We start from the raw sequence: 23,868 nt of genomic DNA, 5'->3' as shown, positions 1-23,868 counted from the left end.
TTTTATAAAGAAAATAAGAAATCCATATTACCTAAAACAATGAACTTACAGAATTTTCTGAGAGAAAAATTCTGTTTAGAGAATTTACTAATTCTGAATGTCACTGCTATTAAAAAAAAAGTTAAGTACTTATGTGAGTTATAACTCTGATTTTAAAAAATCTTTCTTTACCAAATGTAGCCAAAATAATGATATTACTAAATAAGCTAAAGGTGAAAAAAGTAGAATCTTGCTACTTCCTGTCACATGTATCAACTAGATTCCTAACACTTCCTCCATTCATTCCCAAAGGACCACAGGCTGTTGCACTGTCAAGTTCAAGTCCTCCTTCAAATAAATTAAATCTCTCTACTTGGAACAAAATGGCCTTGAGCTTTATGAGCCTGACCTTGACCACTGACTTAAAGGAGACTGAAAATCAAGGTGAGGAAAGATCAATATTATAAACCAACATAGGGAAAGGATCTTTCTGGCCTGGGTACAGCCACCTTTCTGTCATACACAGTAAGTAACCTTTAATTACTGTATACTACAGTACCTAAAAAATAGATTGGCCCTAGGAAAATATGCCAAAATTTACAATGGATTAAATTCTCTCTCCAGTACATGATGTTTTAGAGATATGAAGAAAGAAAATTTAGAAAGAGTAAAAGATATTTGATTTGTATCCAAATCCCTTCTGGAAATAATCTTTTTAAATAACAATTATGAAACTTAAAGCATGAAATACCATCATTTTATTAAAGCAATTTTCTTTGGTGATAATTTTTAAATCTTCTATATATTTTCTCATAAACAAATTCATAAAATCAGTCAATTGCATTTTTTATGTAATGTTTACATAATTCTAAACAGCCAATCATATATTTTTTTCTAAGAAAAAGAAATGAATACATTTATAATGAAAAAAATCACTTAGCTCTTTAAAAATGTAAGTTTGGCAGGCATCGTGGCACAAACCTGTAATTCCAGTGACTTGAGAGGCTGAGGCAGGAGGAACAAGTTCCAGAAAGACCTGCTCTCAAAATAAAAATAAAAAGGGCTGGTGGTAGAGTGCCCCTGGTTTCAATCCCTAGTACCACACACACAAAAAACGGTCTTAGTACTACTTCTCTTTTAACATTAAAAATCTTTTCCTCTCCAAGTACCACATAAATTATAATATACATCTTAATACACAAAATAAATCTATATTGCTATATCTATTAGGTAATCTTAAATGCTATAATAAAATTACACTGTTATAAACACAGAAAAACAAGTCTCTCTAGAATGTACTTGTGTTGGATATTATGCTAATATATTATTTATCCTATACACACAAACTTTATTTCATTGTTCAAAATGATTATTTTCTGTCCTCCAAAAGTAGTATTATGAAACTGAAATTCATAGTGCCAGCATCTGGTTACATGTATCTCTTGGTGACTGAGAACTCAACTTCTTATTTCTCAGGAAAGTACAAAAATTTCTTCCCCTTCTCTTCTCTGGTACAAATACAAATCAATCACCCCTTGGATTTGACTCAGTTGGAAAATTCTTTCTGATTATAAAGCAGCCAAGAACATACTTTCTGGTTTCAAACAGACCAGGCTTGAGATTATATTCTAATGTAACCATGACACTTAGCATAGTCTTACACATTAACGTAATTTTGGATGATTCACTTTATTGCTAAAACTAGAGAGTAAATAAATTTTCCTAAAGCTGAGGCAAAGAGATAGTTATTCAACTTCATAAGCTTTATGTTACACTGCTGAATACAATTTAAACATGTATCTGGGTATGTAACTATAAACAATTATATATAGATACATATACAAATGTGTGTGGATATAGCATATGCATACACACACACACACACACACACACACACACGACAGATTTAGCAGTTGTCTACTGTAATACTCTAAGAGCCAGAGCAACAAACATGCAGAATCTTCAAGTTACTTCGACTAAGTGAAGTTGTCATTATATAATACACAACAGACAGACACACACTTAGTACCTTCAATTCCTTGTTTTCAAGACTCAGAGTTTCACTTTCATGTTCCATTGAGTGAAGTTTTCTAAGAATATCTTCACATGAATTTTTTCCATGGACTTCCATTTTCTTCAGGTCTTCCAAAAGATTAGTGATTTGCCTTTATAAAATCAATAATATATTTTATAAAAGTTATAAAAGTTTTCATTCAAGTAACATATCTTAAGTGTGTTTCTGAAATATATATAAATATACATGCATATATATTTATATACACATGTATATGCACACACACAGACACCCAGGATGCACTGTTTCAAACAGGAAATACACAAAAAAGTTAACAGAACTCAGCAAGGGAGGAAATCTGGAAGGTTACTAGGTTACCAGAGTTACTTTGATTAGAATCAACTATCCATTGATGATGCCAATAAAAAATTATACAACAATCTCTCTGCTAGTCAATAAAATGTGTAAACTATCATTCACAGTTATACATGTCTGTTTCTCTCATTCGTATATATGTACATAAGCACATACTCTTTTAGGGATAAGTTGAAAGGAAAGGATCAGGAAAGACAATGACAACCCATCTTCAGAAGCAAATTATATGTGTTAGTTTTCAATGATAAAAATGAACAGAACACATAGAAAACAAAAATAGTAAAAAAAAATTTAAGGGTTTGTTATTGTTAGTTTATCAGTAGTAAATTTCAAAGCATAAAATGTATGACTATTTAGTCATCAATTTTCTGTTATGCATTTAAGTCACTTTAATTAAGGAATAATTTTAGGATTTTCAGAGCATTTGTGTTATAAAGTTTGTTATATATTTTTACACATTCTTATTTGAAAAATATTTCCATTTAAGAAAAAATAGTATTAACATTTACTAAAAATAACATCACATACTCAAATATGAAGTACTAATTAATATGAAGTTAATAAATATGAAGTTCAAAATTATAAAACTGGGACACCAATGCACTTTTTATAATGAGTGATTTTTTTTTATTGTACAGTAAGAAAACTACAGAATTATAACAAAAATAAATCATGTTGCTAACACCTTTACTAAATGAAATACAGAAACATCAAAGAATCAACAACTCAAAAAGAAAGTAAAATGCTTCATACTAAACAGTAAAAAGATTCTAAATTCTTCTCTTACTTTTTCATTGTTTCGATCTGAACTTCCAATTCAGTTTTTTCTATTACAATTTTCTCATAATGATTTTTCCAGGCATTAGAAGCTGAAACCGTTTCAGACAACTTGGCTTCCTAAAAAAATACATAAAATACTCATCTCGTATTTTAAAAGTATTTTGTTAAGAGTCCTATATATGTCTTCCAATAAAAGTGTGAAACAATCTTCCAATAAAGTGTGAAACTTTTATTGTAGAAAATTTTAGTGTATAATTTTGAATACCGTAAAATTTTAAAGTAAACTTTAAAAAAAGTATCTATATTACTATCTTTTATTGATGGCAGTTCCAACTTTACATTTTAAAGGATGTTAATGCAACTATTTTTAACCAATAATTTGTAATTACAAAGGTAATTTCCTTTCTACTTATTATACTTTTCATTTTGCATTCCATATGCATAAGATGCAAACAACTAAATAAGCTTCTAGATGGTGTACATAGAAACTATTCCCAATTCTACAACTCCATAGCATTTAATAATACAGCTTATGTATCTTTGTTATAATAATGTCACACTGTTTTTAGACATCATCCCTCTTGGTCATGTTTTAAACCAGTGTTCTGCTACTGTCAGCAAAGGGATGCAAGTGGCAGTGGTGGCTAATCCATTTTGAATATGAGCTTCCTGAGGTAGGGATTTTTGTCTGTTTTGCTCATTGTGGTAGGCCTATGATTTTGAGAGTGCCTGGAACAAAGCAAACACTAAAAAATAACTGTTGAACAGCTCTCACTAATTCACCCAAAGAGCTGAAGCCACTCTACCCTTGTCTACATTCTACAGAAAAACATCACTAGAGTACAAGTGTCAGTTATTATAAATCAGAAGACCCAGAAACAATGATGCCAACAGTTAAAATATGGATGCTTCCTTCTATTCTTTCCTCATTCATCTATTCACTGAAAAAGCACTCTGAACATCTATTATGTGCAAGGTATTGTTTGTCCATATTTTTCATGGTAATATTTCTGGTATGTGGAAAAAAACAGTATTCTATTTTCATATTTTGTGTAAAATGAAATTGAACATAAGTATAAGTTAGGTATAATATATATTATAAAGTGTGATTCCATGTAAGATTATAAATTAGATATTTAAAATTTTAATTATAAAAAGAAATTTATATATTACATATATAATTGTGACCTATAACTTGTGTGTAGTATGATACTTAATTAGTGTGACATTCCTAAACCAGTTAATGATGAAGTTATCTTTTTAGAGAACTTTTTGAGATGGCCTACCTTTTTTCTTTGCTTTAAAGAAATGGCACATATCTCAACCACTAGAAACAAGTTAAGTCCTGTGTAATTTTCAAAAAAGGAAATGGGTAATTCTTCTGTATGCAGAATTACAAGACTTTTAATATTCTAGTCTCTAAGTACTAAATGTAGGATCAGTTCTTCCCAGCACTTTCAAAATCCTCCTTTCTTCTTTCATCTGCTCTTATAAACATGCAGACACACAGCAAAAGCCCTTCCACTCCTCCTTCTACTGCATTGAAATTGCTTCTGAACTGGGTAACTAGTGACTTTCTATCAACCATAGACCACAAGCCCTTCCAAATCGTCACTCTCCTTGATTTCTCTGTGCTACCTGGTAAATTTTAGGCACTGTATGAATGTGTGATGACATCTTATTAAATGATTATTTAGTTCCTGTTGCTAAACTCTTCATGTTTTGGACTTAAAGGGATACATTTTAAATAACAGTATTCTCAGGGCACTGTGATAAACAAGCTCATACTATCTGGGACTTATATTCTAGTAGACGAAAACAGAAAAAAGAAAGATGAGGTGGGAGAAGAGGAGACAACCACAAAAAAATGAGATGGCAATAAATGCAATGAAAAAAAAACATAAAGTAATATGAGTAATTATTGTAGGATAACTTATAATAGTCAGGGAAGGTATCTCTGAAGATATAGTAACCTGAATGATTAAAACAAGAACCAAATATAATGAGCTGGCAAAGAACATTAAAGCCTGAGGAAGCAGCAAACAAACAAACTCCACCAACTCCATGCATTAGAAGAAAAGAAAGGAGACAGAAAGGCAAAATGTAGTCTCGACGTATACTGTATGCTGACCTATGTTTTCTCATGTATCTCTCCCTATCATGTAAGATAAACAGTATCATTATACAGATAGAGGAAATTGAAACTTGGAGAGGTTAAGTTCCTTATCTAATGTCACAGAGTTCACAAGTGGAGGAGCATTTCTACACTAAGACATGAGGCTATTTCAATAGGAAAACCTCAAGAATGTTAACGACTCAATTAGTTTTTGCCACTTAAGAATACCTTCAAGCAATCAACTAGCTCTACAGCCTTCTGGACTTTAAACCTTGTTTCCAATCCTTCTATCTAGATAAATTCCAATGAATATGGTTTAAACATTAGACTTTAAAATGTTAACACGAACTTATAAAATATTGTTAATTTGAAGAAGCTTTTATATAGGTCTGTTTTCACTTCTAAAAGCCTCTAATAATTCTAACTTAAGTTCTTCAGAGGTGGGATACTAGTGGTGCATTAATAAGAAAAAATAATTAGTTGGTAATTGAATAAATGTAACAATTTGTCAAAAACAACAAAGTGTTAAGGCCACTTTTCTACTCTGTACTATACACAAAGATATCTTTCACATGGTGTGTTTACGTCAGCATATGGTTTTAAATGCATTACAGAGATGAAATGAAGTAAATTACTGAATAAAATCATATGGTCTAATAACATAAATCAGCACTTCCCCAAACTGATATTTCTCAGAACCAGTTCCAAGAGTTGCTTTGTGGCAAAAGAAGAGTTCTGTGGTTATATAAATGTGGGAAACTCTTAGTTCAATAACCACAGTACACTGTGTTTCTGAACGCCTTCTCAAGGCCTTTAATACAGTAATGTTCACTGTAACTTTCCAAAGGGAAACATGTGTGAAGCCTTACCGAGTGGGCTACAGAAGCTTTATGTGCATGTATGTAGGATACACTTAACAATTCCTGTAAGTAAAGTCCCCAAAGAAATGCTGATATAATCCAATAGGCAAATTTGGATATTTTATGTAATCTTTCAGAATAAAAGATTAAAGCAAGTAGGATAAGTAAAGATTTTCCTATTTATCAATAGTGTTAAAAGAAGAATAAAACAATTACACATCATGGCATTAACAACATAAATTAAGTACATAAATCTATGTAAAAAAAATGTATGCTTACCTGATCTCTGATATGAGAAGTAAGGTGTTCAATATCTCCTGTAAAATGATTAAGCCTTTGTTTGTAAATTTTAGAAGCCTTTTTTAGAGCTATAGTTGTTTGCCTATTTGCTTCTTTCACTGCTGTAGTCTCATCTTTGTTTGTCTTGAGTTGCAAGTTCCATTTAGCTATCTTGATTTCTAAGTCCTAAAAAAGTATTAGCAACAATTAAATTATTTCAGAACTCTAATGTTCATATGAACATTATAAAACACATATATTATCTTCCACATATATTTTATCAAAACAACTAATCATAAGATTTACAAAACAGGAAAATAGTGAAGGAGACTGTACCAATGCTTCTTTATAACCAGTTAAGTAATTTTTAACTATTTAAGCCTATGGAAAATTAATAACATTATTAAAGAGACTAAACTGTGATTAACTAGGACACTTTTTTAGTTCACATCTAGAACATGACACAAAGTACCAGTTTTAGAAACTAGTTTTAGAAAGCATAATTGAGCTGGAAATGATTTAAATAATAGGTATGCAAAGCTCAAAGGGAAGTGGTAGCTTCCCAAATATAATGATATTCTTCTGTTTGAAAGATAAAAGTGTAAAGAAGATATGATGGAAATCTATGAAGGGTACAGATGAGATAAACATAGACTTATTTACAAAATTTCAATTTGCTGGAATAAGGAGGCATGCCACTAGAAAGAGCTACATTAAGGACAATAAAATTACTGTTTTACTCAAAGAGTTGTAAATTTATGAAAGTAATGACTGATTTTAAGACCAGACATGTTTAGATAAATTACTGACTATCAGATCCATAATGTCAGTAAAGGTAAAAAGGTATTGGAAGGCTGGCTTCTATCCACTGAGTGTTAACAGGCTTGACCATCTCTTTGACATCTTTTGGTAAAATGAGACAGAATAATAGCCTAGGTGGAAGAAAGATCTTATCCAGAGTAACAACTTTTGTTTTTTTATTTCAAAAGTTTTAAGATATTGTATTTAAAGTTTTTGAGTGTTAAGTATATGAGAATGTAAACACTTAGGATTTTAATGCTTTTACAGTTTGAAAGCTAGGCAACATCAAAAACAATGTGGATTTATTAGATAACTTGGATTTTAGTCTCTCCCATTTCTCAGGCAATTATTCTAATTAAAAAAATTCAGAGGAGTCACAGTAAAAGATGGGGCTTTTCAACTTAACTTTATGATCAATAAAAACTATGCTTCTTAACTTTCACTTAAAATAGAAATTAAGAAGTACATCTTTAGATTTGACCCCTGTGGAGAGAGATTGGGGAAACTAAAAGATGCGGCAACATGTTGTTGAATTGTTTTCAAAAACATACCTAAAACAACAACAACAACAACAACAACAACAAATCCCGTGAAACATTGTAATAGTTGGGTAAAAACAAGGAAGAGCAGAACAGCAAGTCCATGGAAAGAGAAAGGAACATCCACAGAAAATACAATTGCCATTCCTCTAAAAAGCCACAGGGTGTCAGTCACACACCATGAAGAGTTGCTACACAAGGGAAAAAATGTTTACACATAAAAAGTGAAATTGAAGTGGCTGCAAGCATATTTTCTCACTAGTTTTGCCAAATCTCACACTTAAGCACTATAAAGGAGTATAATAAAACTATTATTTTTACAATTTCAAAATAACAACTCAGTCATTTGCCAAATGGACACATAGTTCAAAAGTTATATACTGATGCCTATTATATAATTATTCTCTATATCTTCTAAAAATATAAAATATAAAAATATCTCAATGGTAGTTGCCAAATTACAAAGATTTAGATGGAAAAAGTGGTTCAAAGTATCTTTGGGAGAGTTCTTGGAGAAATACAACATACACTTAAAGGACCCAATTCAACAAATAGACTCAAGAAGAGTAAAAAACAAGGATTATTCCAACCTAAATTCATTGTATTCTCTTAAAAAGTAAAACAGAACAAAATGTTAAGCCTAAAATCAAAGAACTAAATTCTGGTCACTGATTACTTAATGCTTTAAATTACAAAGAATAAGTATGATAAGCAAGTAGAAAAATCAATATCCTAAGGAAACTTCTTATAATCATTTCTTAACAGTAGTGTTTTTGAAAATGAATGTGAACTAAAAGTATTAGGAGAATGTTATGGCAAAATCTCTGGATTTTAGCCTTATGTTCTTTCTCCAAATTATGGATATAAAAAATGTTTGTTAAGCTTAACTTTAAAAATAATTTAATATTTTATTTTTAAATGAAATATTTTTTAAAAAACTTTCCAACTACCTTTTGAGCATATAATTAAAAATTGTGTGACATAAATTGGCACAGATAACTACCTGACATACTAACTCACAATTATTCTCTTGTGTTTACCAAACAGAGCACTGCAATACCAAATCCACCTCATCTGCAGTGTCCTAGGATACCAATGCAAAGGACACAAGGATCTCTAGGGAGAAGGTGCTTAAAAAAGCAAGCAAGGGGAAACAAGCAACAAAATTTACATCTTCCATAAACATTCTCAATGTCCTCTTGAAGGGCAAAAGCTTTTTGTCATTAAAGAAAAAACTTTTAAAGGCCAGAGCACAGTTTTGAAATATGTGCTGCACAGTTGCAGACACCTGGTATGAGTCAGGAGTCTAAATGCAATCAGACTTCTAACTAGAAGTACTCATGTTCGGTGGAGTTTGGGTCTGTATACTTCTGCAGAGATGGGACCACTATTCCTTTGCCTTTGTCAAAAATAATGACAATAGATCGAGTTAGGTTGTGATACATGATGACAACTTGAAATAATTATCTCAAAGTGATTGTGATTCAAACAGAACAATTAAAACAAAAATTCCCTTTAATTTTATGGTTACAAGGTTATATAACAAGAAAATTACTCAATTATCTGAATATTAAAGCTAGATTAACTAATTTTAAAATTATTATAATTAATAACAAAAAATGTAATGACTGTTTATTAAATATGTGTGAGAATATGTATGTACACATGTAGAGATACAAAAAAAGACTGGAATAATATACACCAAAAAATTAACATTGGTTTTGGTGGTTTAAAGTTGTTTATATTTTTTCCTTTATCTTTTCCACACTTTACATAATTTCTACAATAAACATAAGTTAACTGTATCTTGAGAAAGATTTTGAAAGTAATTAAATTTCTACAAATCCTTCCTAGACAGGTATTAAAAAGAAATGGCATTTTCATATTGAGATTTGGATCCAAGTCAGAAGGTCTAGGAATCTTATGATCAGGATTTACCTTCAATATGGATTTCCCATGGCAACACTGAAATTGAATTCTTTTATAATCATTATATTTCATAACTAAGGAATAGATTTTATAGTTTTTATTAATTTTATCTCTTAAATTTAAAAAATAGTTAAGTAATTTATAACCTTCATGTATTCTTTCAACTTATCATTCTCTGCTTCCCTTTTATGAATCTGGAGCTGTAGTCTTTCATGTACTAGTTTCACTGCCTGAGATAAACGGTTTGCTTTCAAAGTATTTTCCTATAACAGAGAAAAAAGAACAAACAAAAACATTATTTGCTATAATCCCCAATACCTTTAATTTTACCACAAATGAAGACACTCTAAAAAGCTGATAAAAAGCAAAGTCCTGCTTTACATAAACTGCTGCCTCATTATATTTCATGTAAAATCAGGAGTTTTCTTCCCACATTTAATTTGATGTCTCCTAATAATTATCTTTTTAAATATTTCCATCTGTCCTGATAAGTAAAATTATAGGTATATCTAAAATGCTACTATTTATACCAAAATTCCTTAATTTGAATTCCAAAATTCTAAATCATGAGTCCCTAATTCGTAGTGATTTATGCCAAGTAACCTTACTGAAACACAATAAAACCCTAACAAACAAACAAACAAACAAAAACTTAAAATGGTGTACTTGATACGTAAATCTTGTAAAGTATATTAAATAATCTAATAATCTGAACTGTCAAAAAGCACTTCTTGCACAATTTCTGAGAATATGGAATCAGGATGGGAAGAAATAAAAAAATGCGACAATATTAAGAAAATATGATGAATTAAGATAAAAAGCTCAAAATTTGCTTACCTTTTCATTCTGAAACAAACAAGAAAGTTCTTGGATATAGGCCTCCTTTTCAAGTACCTTCTTCTTAAGATTCTTCAGCAAAAATAATGTAAGAGTTAGAAATTTCACAATTTACTATTGCTAATTTTATAAAGTCAAGTAGCAAAAAAGCAAAACAAAAATACAAAATGAAAAAAAACTTACAATATTTTCACTTTCATTATCAGTCAGATTCTGTAATAACATGCTTGGTAAATTGTCTCCTGTCTGTAAAGAAAGCATTTTATCATAAATGCTCACAAAGTATAATTCTCGACATAAAAAAGTAGAAAGAATAAGCATAATTCAAAAAATTCATATGAGCAAATACTATGCACTGTGCAGATTTCTAAGTTAGCCATGGGAAAGATTGCCTTAAGTTTTCCAAATAATTTTTGTCCATAATTTATTAATTTACTAAAATTAATCCCCAAAGAATATCTCAGGAAGTATAGGTCAATGACATATAAAAAAAAACCCATACAGAAAAGCAGTTTAACATAATGCTATCTGTAAACAGGAATAAATTACACTTTAAATTCTAGCAATAAGAAATTTCTTAAGAAATGACAATAAATTAGTAATGGAATTGTACGTAGCCATTTAAAATGAGACCAGAGAAAAATATTTAGAGTCCCTAATTTGTAGTGATTTATTCCAAGTAGCCTTACTGAAATACCATAAAAACCTAAAAAACAAATAAAACATATCACTCTTGAGGATAGGGCTCCTGCTTGAGAAAGTGAAAAAGCTATGAATTTCTTTCATCCCAAAACACATCAACATGTATATATACAATGCAAAATTGTGCACACAATTTCAGAGGGTTCGGTGTTTCATGAAATCTGACCTTGGACTCTGTAAGAGGTCCATGGAATTCAACTTTAGATTTCTTTTTATTCAACCTATATTTAATAAATACTGTTGAGAAAATAGTGGTTGTTATGATTTAGATGTGAGGTGCCTAGCAAAAGCTCATGTGTGAGACAATGCAAGTGGATATAGAGGTGAAGTGATTCGGTTTTGAGAGCCTTAACTTAATCAGTGCATTAATCCCCTGATAGGGATTAAGTAGGTGGTAAAAGTAGACAGGTAGGATGACCGGGGAGCTGGGCCACAGGGGTATGCTTTTGGGGTTTATATTCTGTACGTGGTGAAGGGAAGTCTCTTTCTGCTTCTTGGTGTAATGTCCTGAGCAGCATTCTTCTGCCATGCCTTTCCACCAAGATGTTCTGCCACATCTTAGACCCAGAACAGAAGAGCCAGCCATCTGTGGTCTGAGACATCTTAATCTTTGAGCCCTAAAATAAACTTTTCCTCCTCTAAAATTGTTAAACAGATCTTTTGGTCACAGAAGTGAAAAAGCTAACTAAAACACTGATGATACAGTGTCAAGTGTAAAAATCAGGTTATAAAACAATGAAATAGTAGGTTCTCAGTTATTTAAAACACAAAAATAACACGTACATAGTAAAATAACAAAAAACTACACATATAAAATTTATTATAAAATAGTTTTAGTAGTGACTTTTAAACAAAATAAAGGTATTGTGTCCATCCACAAATTAAAAAATATATATATTAAAAAAAGTAGTACTTTTTACTGAGGAAATTATTAGTATTTCTTTGAGTATCTAAATTTTCTATAATTAAGCATGTAGCTTTTTTAGTTACAAAAACTGTTACCTAATATTAGGTAACAATATTCAATATATTTTACAATTCTGAGAAAATGTCACCACAGTAAAGAACAAAAGAAAGTCAAGAATTATTTGTTCTATTCATAATGGCCAGGAAATAAAAACCACCTCAGTGTCCATCAACCAGTGTGAATGGATAAAGAAAGTCACACATTGTGTGACTATTCAAACATAAAAAAGAATGAAAGCCTATCATTCATAATAGCATTGATGACACGGGAGACCAGAATGTTAAAATGAAAGAAGTCAGGCACAGAAAGACATATACCACGTGACCTCACTCATATGTGAAAGGTAAGGGTTGATATTTCATAGTAGTTGAGAGTAGAATGGTGGTTAACAAGACATGGTAGAGAGCAGCCAGGATGTAAGGATGGGGAAAAGTTGATCAATGGGTACTAAGTTACAGTTAGATAGGAGTAATAAGCTCTGGTATGCTACTGCACAGTAGGGTGACTATAGATAACAATATTGAACTGTACAATTCAAAAAGCTAAAAGAAAGGATTTTGAAAGTTTTTACCATAAAGAAATGGCAAATGTTTAAGGAAATGTATAGGTTTAAATGTTACGCAAAGTATAAATATAACAAAACATTACATTGTCCCCCATTAATACATAAAATTTGTTTTATGTATCTATATTTAAAAATTTTTTATTTTAAAAGAAAATTACATAAATATAATGTATATGAGATTAAACTCCAAGAATGTATATTTTATTGTAATCAAATAAATTATAAGATTCTGAATATAGAAAAAATATATTTTCTATAGAACATACTATTTTCATGCTTATAAAACATTAAAATAGGAGTTAGTTTAAATTTTGCTATTTCAAACAAAAATTCAAAGAATTATTTTCACTTCAAATATATCAATATTTTAGTTTTTAGATAAATAACATTCACGTGAGGAATATCATTACTAAGTGGATGTTTAGTGTTGATGCCTTACTTGTTTGTAGTTGGTCTTTCTAAGAAGATGCTCTAAGGCTAGTTTTACCCGTTTAAACGTATCTAATTCTTTTGTTAATATTTCCCTCTGTTTAGAAATCTTCAAACTGGAAACAGAAAGATTAGCCTGATAAAATATAAGAACCAGACATATTATAAGTACCAGGTATACATTTTAAGATATGGCATTAAAGTAAAATACCCTAAAATATTAAGATTATTATCAAAGAACATTTTTCCTAGTAACAAGATCATTCTAATGCACATAATAATAGTAAAATTTGTTAACAGTAGGTAGGATCTGTTACAAAGTACATTACATTAAAATAAAAAGTAAAGGCTTAAACTCTAGAAGTATTTCAGTACTTATTCTAACAAAACTTATAGCATACACTCTATTTTTCTCCCTAACTCAAACCTCAGCATGTTGAAATTTTAAAATAGTTTTCTATTCCAAATAGCACTATAGAAATACAGATACATTTCATCTCTCTGAAGATTTTGGTTTTAAATTCAGTCTTTTTAGTTTTTTTTTAAAGGTAATGAGGATTAAATCTAAGGCCTTGCCCATGTTAGGCAAACACTCCAGTGCTGAGCTACATCTCAGCTCTATAAACTAACTTTTGAGAAAAAGCTGAATCTCTAGTTCAAGGCAAGGTAAGTTGAATACCAAGATATACAGTTCACAGCCTGGCCTCTTATCTAGCGCATTCCTGAGAGAAAGAGAGAGAGAGAGAGAGAGAGAGAGAGAGAGAGAGAGAGATTTTCTTTTTTAAAGAAAAGTACTTAATGACACCGGAATAAAGAACACCGATAAATCCCATTGTGGGTATTAAATACCCACAAATGACCATACCTATTCAAGATATGAGAAATCAGTTAATGCATTGAATACTGCACTAGTTTTTCATTTTGTTAAATGTTCATAAATCAAATACTCACATTTTCAAAACTCATCTCTTCAATGGCATTTTTAAATAATGGCAAAAGTAATTCTATAGAACAGGTTGCCAACTCAGCTTCTTTAAGCGTTGCCCCCAATTCAATCTTTTCATCATTTCGGATGTCCTGGTCCAGGCTAATTACAAATGCATAAATAAAATTTAAGTTAAATCTATCACATTAACTGGTTATACTTTTTATATAAACATAGCATGGACTAAATATTACAGTCCTATAAATTTTTCTACAATATTCAATATTAACTTGTCATTTAAAAACGTGTGCATTTTTTCTATATATTTCTATACTTTTTCTACACGATGTATACACAGAAAGATAATTTTTAGAATATTTAGACATGTAAAACACAAAGATGACTAATAGCAGCATTTAACTGTGCTGTTTGATAATTATTCAAAATCCCTTTTCTGGTTTACAAAATGAAAAGTGTAAATATCTTTTTTTCTTCTCCAACTTCTTCCTTACTCCAAATTAAGAGACTTGTCTTTCTAGACCTTATTGCCAAATCTTTCCATGAAATTCATTGTCCTTCATAAAACTGTCCTTCATCAATGAATGAAAAAGCTAAACAAATGAAACACAAACTAAAGTTCTGCAGGTCTCCAAAAATCCTCCACATTTGGCTTTAGTATACATTTATTACCACTTGAAAGTGAAATATTTGATTGTTTTTGTAAGATTTTTTTTTCTTTTGGCCATTCTGAATTCAGGATGCTTCTCACAACCTTCATCAGCCACAAGATAGCCTTGACCTGTCTTTATCTGTACACACTCAAAATTTATAAAATGGGTATACACAACTTTGAAGAATAGCCCAGAGTTAAAGGATACAACACTTTTGGAACTCCTAGAAATAAAGGGTCATAAAGAGGGGTTAAGAGAATTGGTTAAGTACAAAAGTTCCAAAACCATTCTATGAAATTTCGGCGTGTACAGATAAAGACAAATCAAGACTGTCTCCTGGCTACCAAGGATTTCATTTAAAGATGCTCCTAAGAAATGCTATATCACCATTACTCTTTAACAGGAAGGAAAATTTTGAGTCAAAAAGTCTAAAAGTTAGACTTTCAGCATAAAGAAATGCCAATAAAATTTAAAAAGTGCTTTCATATCACCTGATTCAAATGTATGATATATCAAGATCATTGTACTGTCACGTGCACCTAATTAAAACAAATTAAAAATTTTTTTTAAAAATAAAAAAAAGAAACTTTGAGAAACTATTTCACTTACATTTTACTTTTATGTAACAGAATTTATTTGGATAAAAAAAATCTGTGTAACCACGTTTAAGGGAGTTTTTTCAACATTTATATATAAAATTCCAGGTGATAGGAAAGCACTTTTTAAATTTTATTGATAACATTTTCTTTTCTTCACAGAACATAATATAGTGACTTGTTAAAAACTTATGGCAGCTTACAGGCTATGTCACAAGGTAGATTTTCTTCTTAAGGTTTCAAGGGCCTAAGAAAATCATGGCTATAAAAGATATCTGTCCCTTATTAAAATGACAGAAAGTCAAGAATTATTATATATATAACAAAACAATGTTATTTTCAAACAAATTAAATTAGAAACTCAACTATCTTATCCATAATGAGAATAATGGTTATTTTAAGACTGCTGTTTTGGGGAATAATGATTCCTATAAATAACAAGTGCATTTCCCATTCTAAATCAGTAAAATATGATAAATATTTGTTATGGAGCAATATATTAAATGATAATGAATCAGTACTTATGAACTACATTTCCAGTCCCATTCTATTTACATTTATATTTTCATTTGCTTTAGTTAAGATTTACTTTACAAATTTCTGATAGGTTAGATTTTCATTTTTAATTGTGTTGTAATTTTAAAAAGCATAGCTAAGTCCTGCTTAATGAATACATCTATATTCAGATTAAATATATTTTAAACAATGAATAATAAATTTGAAGATAAATATTTTTGAAATAATATTGCATTTGGCTTAAATGATTTACATTGTGGACAAAAGATGAAACCCTGAAATCAGAATATTAGAGTTCCTCTCATAATGATGAGAATACCAGCTGAGACGACTTTCACTAGTATGTCGTGATAAATGTTCTTTCTCTGATGGACTTCTAAGATGGGAAAAGAATTCTTCTGAATGACTTCCATCATTTCTAGGCTTCTCCATAAATTCAGTAAGCAGATTTATAGATGTCTTCAATAACAACTTCACATAAGCTGAAAGCTAGGAAATATTTTAGTTATTGAACTTATTATTTAGTAGAGACTTTGTTATTACCCTATAAGATAAAGATCCTAATGATATATCAAAGAACATTTCTAAAGACAAATATCAAAATTATAACTGCTACTCGTGGTTAAATCAGTCCAAAATTGCATAGCACAATTACTCATCTGTTGCCAATTTTCACAGACTGTTTTCAAAAGGCCTTCTATTTTCTACATAATTTTAAGAGTGTAGAAATCTTTATTAGTCTATTATTTGAAGTATTACAATAACACTTTCATCTAACAGAACTAGAAAACGGATATACAAACTGGATTAATTATCATCTTCAGTTCCATTAGGCCCATCTAACAAGAAACTTGTTATGCCTAGAACTGTGAAAATCCGAAAGTATTTCCGATACTAGTTGAGAAACAAACAAGCAAGAAAAAAGAGACAGGATATTCTTTTGACAGTAGACCTTTCAAAACTTAATTTATTTATTCTTATTCTCAGCTTAATCTAGGATAGTTTTTGGTAATAATGAATACATAGATGTCAGTAGTTCCAAACTTCACTAAGTTATCTAATTGTTTTCATTCAAAGTTGGAGGTATCATTTAAAAAATTTAAATGTTGGGCTGGGGATGTGGCTCAAGCGGTAGGGCGCTCGCCTGGCATGCGCAGGGTGCTGGGTTAGATCTTCAGCACCACATAAAAATAAAATAAAGATGTTGTGTCCACCAAAAAAAATAAAATAAAATAAAAATAAAAAAATAAATAATACAGAAAGTTGAAATTGACAGAAAGAATGGCTGATCTGTAAATACAAAGCCCAAGTTCTCTGCTCCTTCCCAAAGTATTGCCCTGATTCCTCTAACCCATCAAGATCCCTAAACAACTAATAATATTTTCAAAGTCACATAGTTTAGAATTTAATTGCTCCATAAGTGCTCATGTTTTTAAACTTTCTACTAACTCTCTGAGGGTAAATATCATACCCATCACCCTCTGCTCTGAAAAATTACCTAACACTGTAGGCAGCATAGGTTTAGGTCCTCAAATACAAGTTAGGGTAACCAGATCATAGGACACTTTTGAAATGAAAGCAGCTGACAAGAGCTAAATTACTCAAAAGAAGATGGAACCAAAGATGTTCAGAACATTGTCTAATCACAAATAAAGTCAGAATCCTATACCAGATAATCATTAAGCATTTTTCTTTCCTTCAAAGCAATTATAATTGCTGCCATTTACAGCACAGTGCCTGACCTTATAAACATAATCTCTCAAAAAGCCTCATAAAGTTGCTATTAACATCCAAAGTCTACAGATTAAAAAAAAAAATCAGTCTTAGAATGGTTAGCTTGCTCCCCAAGACTACTAGCAAGAAATTGCTAGAATTCTGTTTTGAACGAAAAGCCTCAAAATGCTAACATATGAGTAAACATAAAAATCAACACAGCAAAAAATACAAACTTGCCTTAATTCCGTCAGATTTTAATTCAATTTGTATCCAAAAGATGAAAAGCGTTCTGTACAGGGAAATAAGGGATAAGAATGAGCTACTTGAAGGTACACACTACAAATCTAAAGAGCGAGCAGCAGTAACTAGACTACTAAAATCCAGTGTGCTAGAAGTTGTGAAACGGATTCATGGTGTACCACAAAAAGCCAAAGGACAGTGAATGTCAACTGGCAGGAATCTGGGAGACTTTCCAAAGGAGATGCAACCTCAGCTGAGTCTGACAAAACAAGTGTGAGTTGACCAAACAGGAGCAGAAAAGGCATTCTGGGTGGGGGGTCCAACACTGGAAAGAGCAAGAAAATACCACAAGTTCTCATTCTTTTGTGGAAACTAAAAAGTCAATCTCAGAAAAATGAAATGCTATAGTAGTCGCTAGAGACTAGGGAGGATAAGGAGGAATGGGCACAGAAAAGTTAGATAAGAGACACCAAAACACAGGAAGAACTGGTTGTTTTCTTATAGCACAGTAGGATAACTGTTATTTATAATGATTTATGATATATTTCATAGTAAGAATATAAAAGTTGTAACATATAGAAATGGTTGATGTTTGAGGAAATCAAAGTGCTTATTACCCAAATTTGGTCATTACACACTGTATACATATATCAGATTATAGTACTATATCCCACAAAAATGTACCGATATAATGTCTGTTATGGTTTGCATGTGAGGTATCTCCCAAAAGCTCATGTGTGAGGTAATGCTAGGTTTAAAGGAGAAATGATTGGGTTATGAAAGCCTTAACCCAATCAGTGAATTAATAACCTGATAGGATTAACTCAGGGGTAGTTAAAGGCAGGAGGGTTGTGGCTGGAGGTAAGACATTGGGGGCATGGTTTTGTGGCACATATTTGTACTTGGCCAGTGGAGCATCTCTGCATATCTGCATCTCTCTCTCTCTCTCTCTTTCTCTCCTTCTCTCTTCTCTCTCTCTCTCTCCCTCTGCTTTCTGATCATCATGGGAGCTGCTTCCCTCCACCACACTCTTCTGCTGGAGCCCCAAGGAATGGAGCCTGCTGTCTGTGGATTGAGACCTCTGAAACTGTGAGCCCCCAAATAAACTTTTCCTCCTCTGAAATTGTTCTGGTCAGGTCTTTTAGTCACAGCAGCAGAAAAGCTAAAACAATGTCTAATAAAAATAGTAATAAAAAGAGCTAGAAACACGAGGGACCATGGCTTGTAAGAGGGAAAGGGAGAAGACACGAGGCTGGATACACTAAATGGGGTGACTGCTAGCCAAGCTCAAGAGCTCAGATTTTTTTTTTTTTTCCTTAAAAGGTAACAGACTATGGGCTGGGATTGTGGCTCAGCAGCAGAGCACTTGCCTGGCACATATGAGGCACTGGCTTCTATCCTCAGCACCACATAAAAATAAATAAATAAAATAAAGGTATTGTGTCCATTTACAACTTAAAAAAAAAAAAAGGTAACACACCATTAAATATATTTAAGACACTTGTAACATTATGCATCAGATGAGAGATAAACTGCTTTGAAGTGGCCTCTCCCCAACATTCAGTCAGAGTCTGATAACTGTTATTTTCAGTAAATAACAGGCATCATTCACAAGTCACCTAAATTCAGAGCTACCCATGGAAGACCACGTTTACTTTAATTATAGCCACCCCCAAAATGATCATTATTGGCCCCACTTTACAGATAAGGAAAACTGAAGTCAAGAAGTTTCAGTGACCCGCCCAAGATCACTAGGCGGTTAAATGGTAGAGCTGGAACTGAATGCAAGTCAGCCTCTAGCACTTGCCATAAGCGAAAAACCCACCAAGGGATGGGACCTAGAGGATCCTGAAGAAGTAATTATTTCCTGAGGCTACCAGAAATATGTCTCACTTTTGGAGCTTCAGAGCTTTCCACGATCTCGCATAAAATTTGAAGGGCACTTAAAATACAGCCAAATGATTTCTGAAACAAACAGGGATATTCCCGGGGACCCATTCTGCACCAGCCCGCCTCGCACTAAGATCTGCTACCCTTTCTAGGAGTAAAGTCTCGCCGCCCTTTCCCTGAGGAAAGTGGAGGGTAAATGCAAAAGCAGATTAAAATCCAGCCAGGGTGAGGGCGAGGATTTTCTCTTACAGGACCCCACTCGGCCCCTCAGACAGTCAGGAGTCCAGTCAAGTTTCCCACACAGACCCCCAGGGCGCGCCACAGCCGCCGCTGCTGCGTTAGCACGTCTCGGTGACGTCATCCCGCCGCCGCGGTGAGAGGGTCCGCGGGGGTGACGCAAGTGTAAAGCTCGGCCTACGTACCTATGCTCCTCAGCTCCGGATCAGCGAGGAGGGAGCAGGAGGCAGGGAATAGTGGAGTGGCTGGAAGGCTAAGGAGGGGGGCGAATTCCTAAAACTGCTTAAGGCGGAAGAGTGCCGCCGGGTGCTAAGGCACCAATGCCACGCTAGTAACCGGCAAGCGGCTTCTTTGGCAACGGCTGCACCGCCCCTTCCGTCGGGACCGCAGCCGATTGGCCCGAGTTCGCGAGCGCCTTGCCCGCTGCTATGGCGGGAATGAGGGGGCGGGGCCGGGGATGTGCTTTGTTCTGCCTTTGTTTCTCGCTATAACAAAAGCTTTTGTTTTCTGGAAAGGACAGGACTTGTGTTTAATCACCAAAAATCTTAACAGCTCATCTGGGAAAGGAAATAAAGCCAATTTCGAACTTTCAGACACTAGGATGGAAGTGCCCAGCTTTTGCTTAAAAGCGGAGATTTCAAAAAGCTAAGGCAACTACTTTTAAAAGAAACCTCGTGTAAAATAAATGGTATCGTTTGGCCAAAAACCTTACCTGGGCCTAAGGTTTTTCTCTGTTAAATGAAGGAGCTGCATTGTGTTCTTCAAAATGCCTTCCAGCTCTCTCTTTTTTTTTTAATCAGCGCAATAGCCAGTTGGTATGATTTATAAACTCCTGAACAAACTGAACAAGGTTTTATTGAGAATAAAAATTTCACTCAGTGCCTCTATTTCATGTTCCAGTTATGAGATTTAGGCCTACATATTCATAAATAGAGCAACTATCAATTGAACCGTTTAACCATTCTAATTATTGATTTTACTAAATAGTTCCTTTTGATGATACCAACAATGCCTTCTTTTCCCCCAGCATTGTGATTGTCCAGCAAAAAGATCATGAGAGTTAAAATTTAATAATGTGTAATTTTTATATGTTTGCAAATGCTGAAAAGTTTCTGGGGATTGTGGTTTAAACATCTACTCTTAGCAATAATTTACTGTGACCTCTGGCAAACCAACTAATTTCTCTGGGCCAATTTTTTCAGTAAAAGAGGGGAGGGGTCTAATGGACTTGGGATAAAGAACAATTCTACTTGGCTTTTCAGTGCTAACCTAGGATTCTAGCTAACCTTGCTAACTTGAAAAAAAAATGTAAACAAACTCCACTTGTGAAAAATGCTTAATTAAATGGCATTGATTTTAGATGTAACTAACTTTAAAAGACATCTGTGAGGAAATAGTCACAAAATCTAAAGTTAGACTTCCTAATAAATAAGTTCCATTGAGGGTCAAATTGACTGCTATAGCTGATTGTCCAAGCCAAATAAATGTGGCATCGTTGGTCATCTAAATTTGTTCTTAAAAATTTGATTGGATAGTGAATTTGGGGGGGATGATTTCTTACTGTTATTAAATGGGAAAAAAAAGTAACCCATTCTAGCCCATTTCAAACACCCTTGACCACCTGTCAAAAAACGGTAAGGAAAAATATGGAAACGTTGGGCCAGCATACTTTTCTATGTAGGGTCAAATAGGAAATATTATAGATTTTGAAGATTATATAGTCCTTGTCATATATGTAACACTACATTGTTGCACAAAAAAGTCATACAGGATACATATGAGTTTAGTTGTGTTCCAACAAAATTTTAATTCCAAAAATAGTGGGCTACATTTGGCCCACAGGATATAGTGTATCAACTCCTGATATAAAGCATGTAAAACATCAAGTATTCAATAAACATTGAACCCATTAGTCATGTTTGAGTGTAGTATGCAACAGTATATCCTATTGGATGGAAATTGTGATTTCCCTCCTAATGGTTAATTGTTTTATCAGGTTTTTCACTGCTGTGACTGAAGACCTGACCAGATCAACTATATAGGAGGAAAAGTTTATTTGGGGGCTCAGGTTTTCTAAGGTCTCAATTCAGACAGTCAGCTCCATTCCTCCTGGCTGGAGGTGAAGCAGGACGTCATGGCAGAAGACAGTGGTGGAGGGAAGCATCTCAAATGATGATCAAAAAGTAGAGAGAGACTCCACTCACCAGATACAAAATATTTACCCCAAAGGCATACCCCCAATGACCCACCTCTTCCAACTACACCCTGCCAGCCTTCAGAAACCACTCAGTGAATTCAGTTAGGGGATTAATTCACCGGTTAAGGCTCATAACCCAATCATTTCTTCTCTAAACCTTCTTTCATTATCTCACACATGAGTGTTCAAGGGACACCTCACATCCAAACTATGACAAGCAACAAATATGTAAAAATAACAAATTTGTTAAGATATTTGGTGAATTCAAATAATACTTAAGCAAAATAAAAAATCAATTTAAATATGGTTTGGTAATGTGATAAATTTTCAAAAGATGGCTTCTGAACAACTCCAGTCATTCCTGTATATACATTTCCCCTTGCTTTGTAATTGCCAGTAGAATATGGTAAAAAGTGATATTGGACCAATTATAGATGTAGGCATTAAGAGGCCTAGCAGGTTCTACTTTCTTCTCTTGGAAACCAGTTACTATGTAAGAAATCCAGTTAATATGGAGCAAAACCAATCAGATTCCACCTGTTAACAGATACCCACCAGAATGACCAGGTTTGTGAATCATAGATTTTCAGGGCACAGCCATATCCCTACCTGAATGAAGCAATATGAATGACCTTGACCAACACCATAGTCTAAATGGAAGCAAGGTGATACAACTTTCATTTTGAGAAGATAACCTAATACATCCCAGACCACTTAACCATAGTAAATTCATTGATCAGTGCCCTGGATTTTCATAAAGTTTATTTCTCATTATCTGAATTGCATATACTCTTTCCAAAATGTTTTTGGTTTTCTGTTGTTGTTAACAAACTTAATAATTTAAAACAACAACCATTTTATTGTTCACGATTCTGTGTTTTCAAAATCCAAGCAGGGCTCAACTAGATTTTTTCCCTCTTAGTACTGATAACTGGGTCTCATCATCAAATTGCAACCAGATTGCAGCTGAGGCTGAAATATCAATGATGACTTTACTCATGTCTGATGGCTTGGTGGGATCAATCAGGAGTCAAGGACCACTCCCATCCTATCCATGTGAGTCTACATATGGCCAGCATGAGTTGCTTTTCATGGCAGCTGCATCCCAAAAGGGAATACCCCAAGCAGATGAAAAAGAAGCTGCAGATCTACTGATGATACAGAAGATTGCATATTTTGGTAGCTTGTTACTTTTTATTGCTGAGTATGAATATAATCTGTTTATCCTTCCTTTATCCTGTTGATAACACATTAGGTTTTTAGGTTGCTTGCAGTTTTGTGTGTGTGTATGTGTGTGTGCGCCCACACATGCGCGCGTGTGCATGCACTTTGTTTTGATTTTTTAAATGAATTTTTTCTTATCTTTTTTCCCTCTACTAGGGATTGGAGCTAGGGGTGCCATACCACTAAGCTACATCCCTAGCCTTTATTTTTTTGAGACAGGGACTTGCTAAGTTGCTGAGGGCCTAAGACTAATCTCAAACTTGTGATCTTCCTGCCCAACCTCCTGAATAACTGGCATTACAGGTGTGAGCCACGATACCTGACTGCAGTTTTTAGTTATTGTAAATAGGGTTACTATTCATAATGACATTCTTAGAAAATCATTTTATGAAGATAATAGTTTCAATTTTCTTCTTAGAAAATCATTTTATGAAGATAATAGTTTCAATTTTCTTATCTAGGAATGAAATTGCTTATCATAAAG

At 32.9% G+C, this 23,868-nt stretch overlaps 1 protein-coding gene across 6 annotated transcripts in view; it reads right to left on the bottom strand.

Annotated features, from left to right (window-relative positions):
• Positions 1-20,317, bottom strand: part of Odf2l (outer dense fiber of sperm tails 2 like) — a 38,660-nt gene extending 18,343 nt beyond the window's left edge. Inside the window, exons 1-10 of one of the 6 annotated variants that reach the window (XM_048814982.1) lie at positions 20,149-20,317; positions 16,134-16,369; positions 14,124-14,259; positions 13,183-13,308; positions 10,693-10,755; positions 10,510-10,581; positions 9,819-9,935; positions 6,404-6,589; positions 3,156-3,265; positions 2,009-2,144 (exon numbers count right to left, since the gene is read on the bottom strand). In XM_048814982.1, coding sequence (XP_048670939.1) covers positions 2,009-2,144; positions 3,156-3,265; positions 6,404-6,589; positions 9,819-9,935; positions 10,510-10,581; positions 10,693-10,755; positions 13,183-13,308; positions 14,124-14,259; positions 16,134-16,312 — 1,125 coding nt within the window. In that variant the 5' untranslated portion in view covers positions 16,313-16,369; positions 20,149-20,317. Of the gene's footprint in view, positions 1-2,008; positions 2,145-3,155; positions 3,266-6,403; positions 6,590-9,818; positions 9,936-10,509; positions 10,582-10,692; positions 10,756-13,182; positions 13,309-14,123; positions 14,260-15,567; positions 16,074-16,133; positions 16,372-20,148 lie in introns of those variants that run through there. The other 5 variants (XM_048814983.1, XM_048814984.1, XM_015504736.2 and 2 more) reach the window with 5 other exon arrangements.
• Positions 20,318-23,868: the final 3,551 nt, after the last annotated feature.

Source organism: Marmota marmota, unplaced genomic scaffold (genome assembly GCF_001458135.2).
Source record: "Marmota marmota marmota unplaced genomic scaffold, marMar, whole genome shotgun sequence".
Lineage (NCBI taxonomy): Eukaryota > Metazoa > Chordata > Mammalia > Rodentia > Sciuridae > Marmota > Marmota marmota.
Note: the sequence above shows the minus strand (reverse complement) of the source record. Positions and strands in the feature narration are given on the sequence as shown.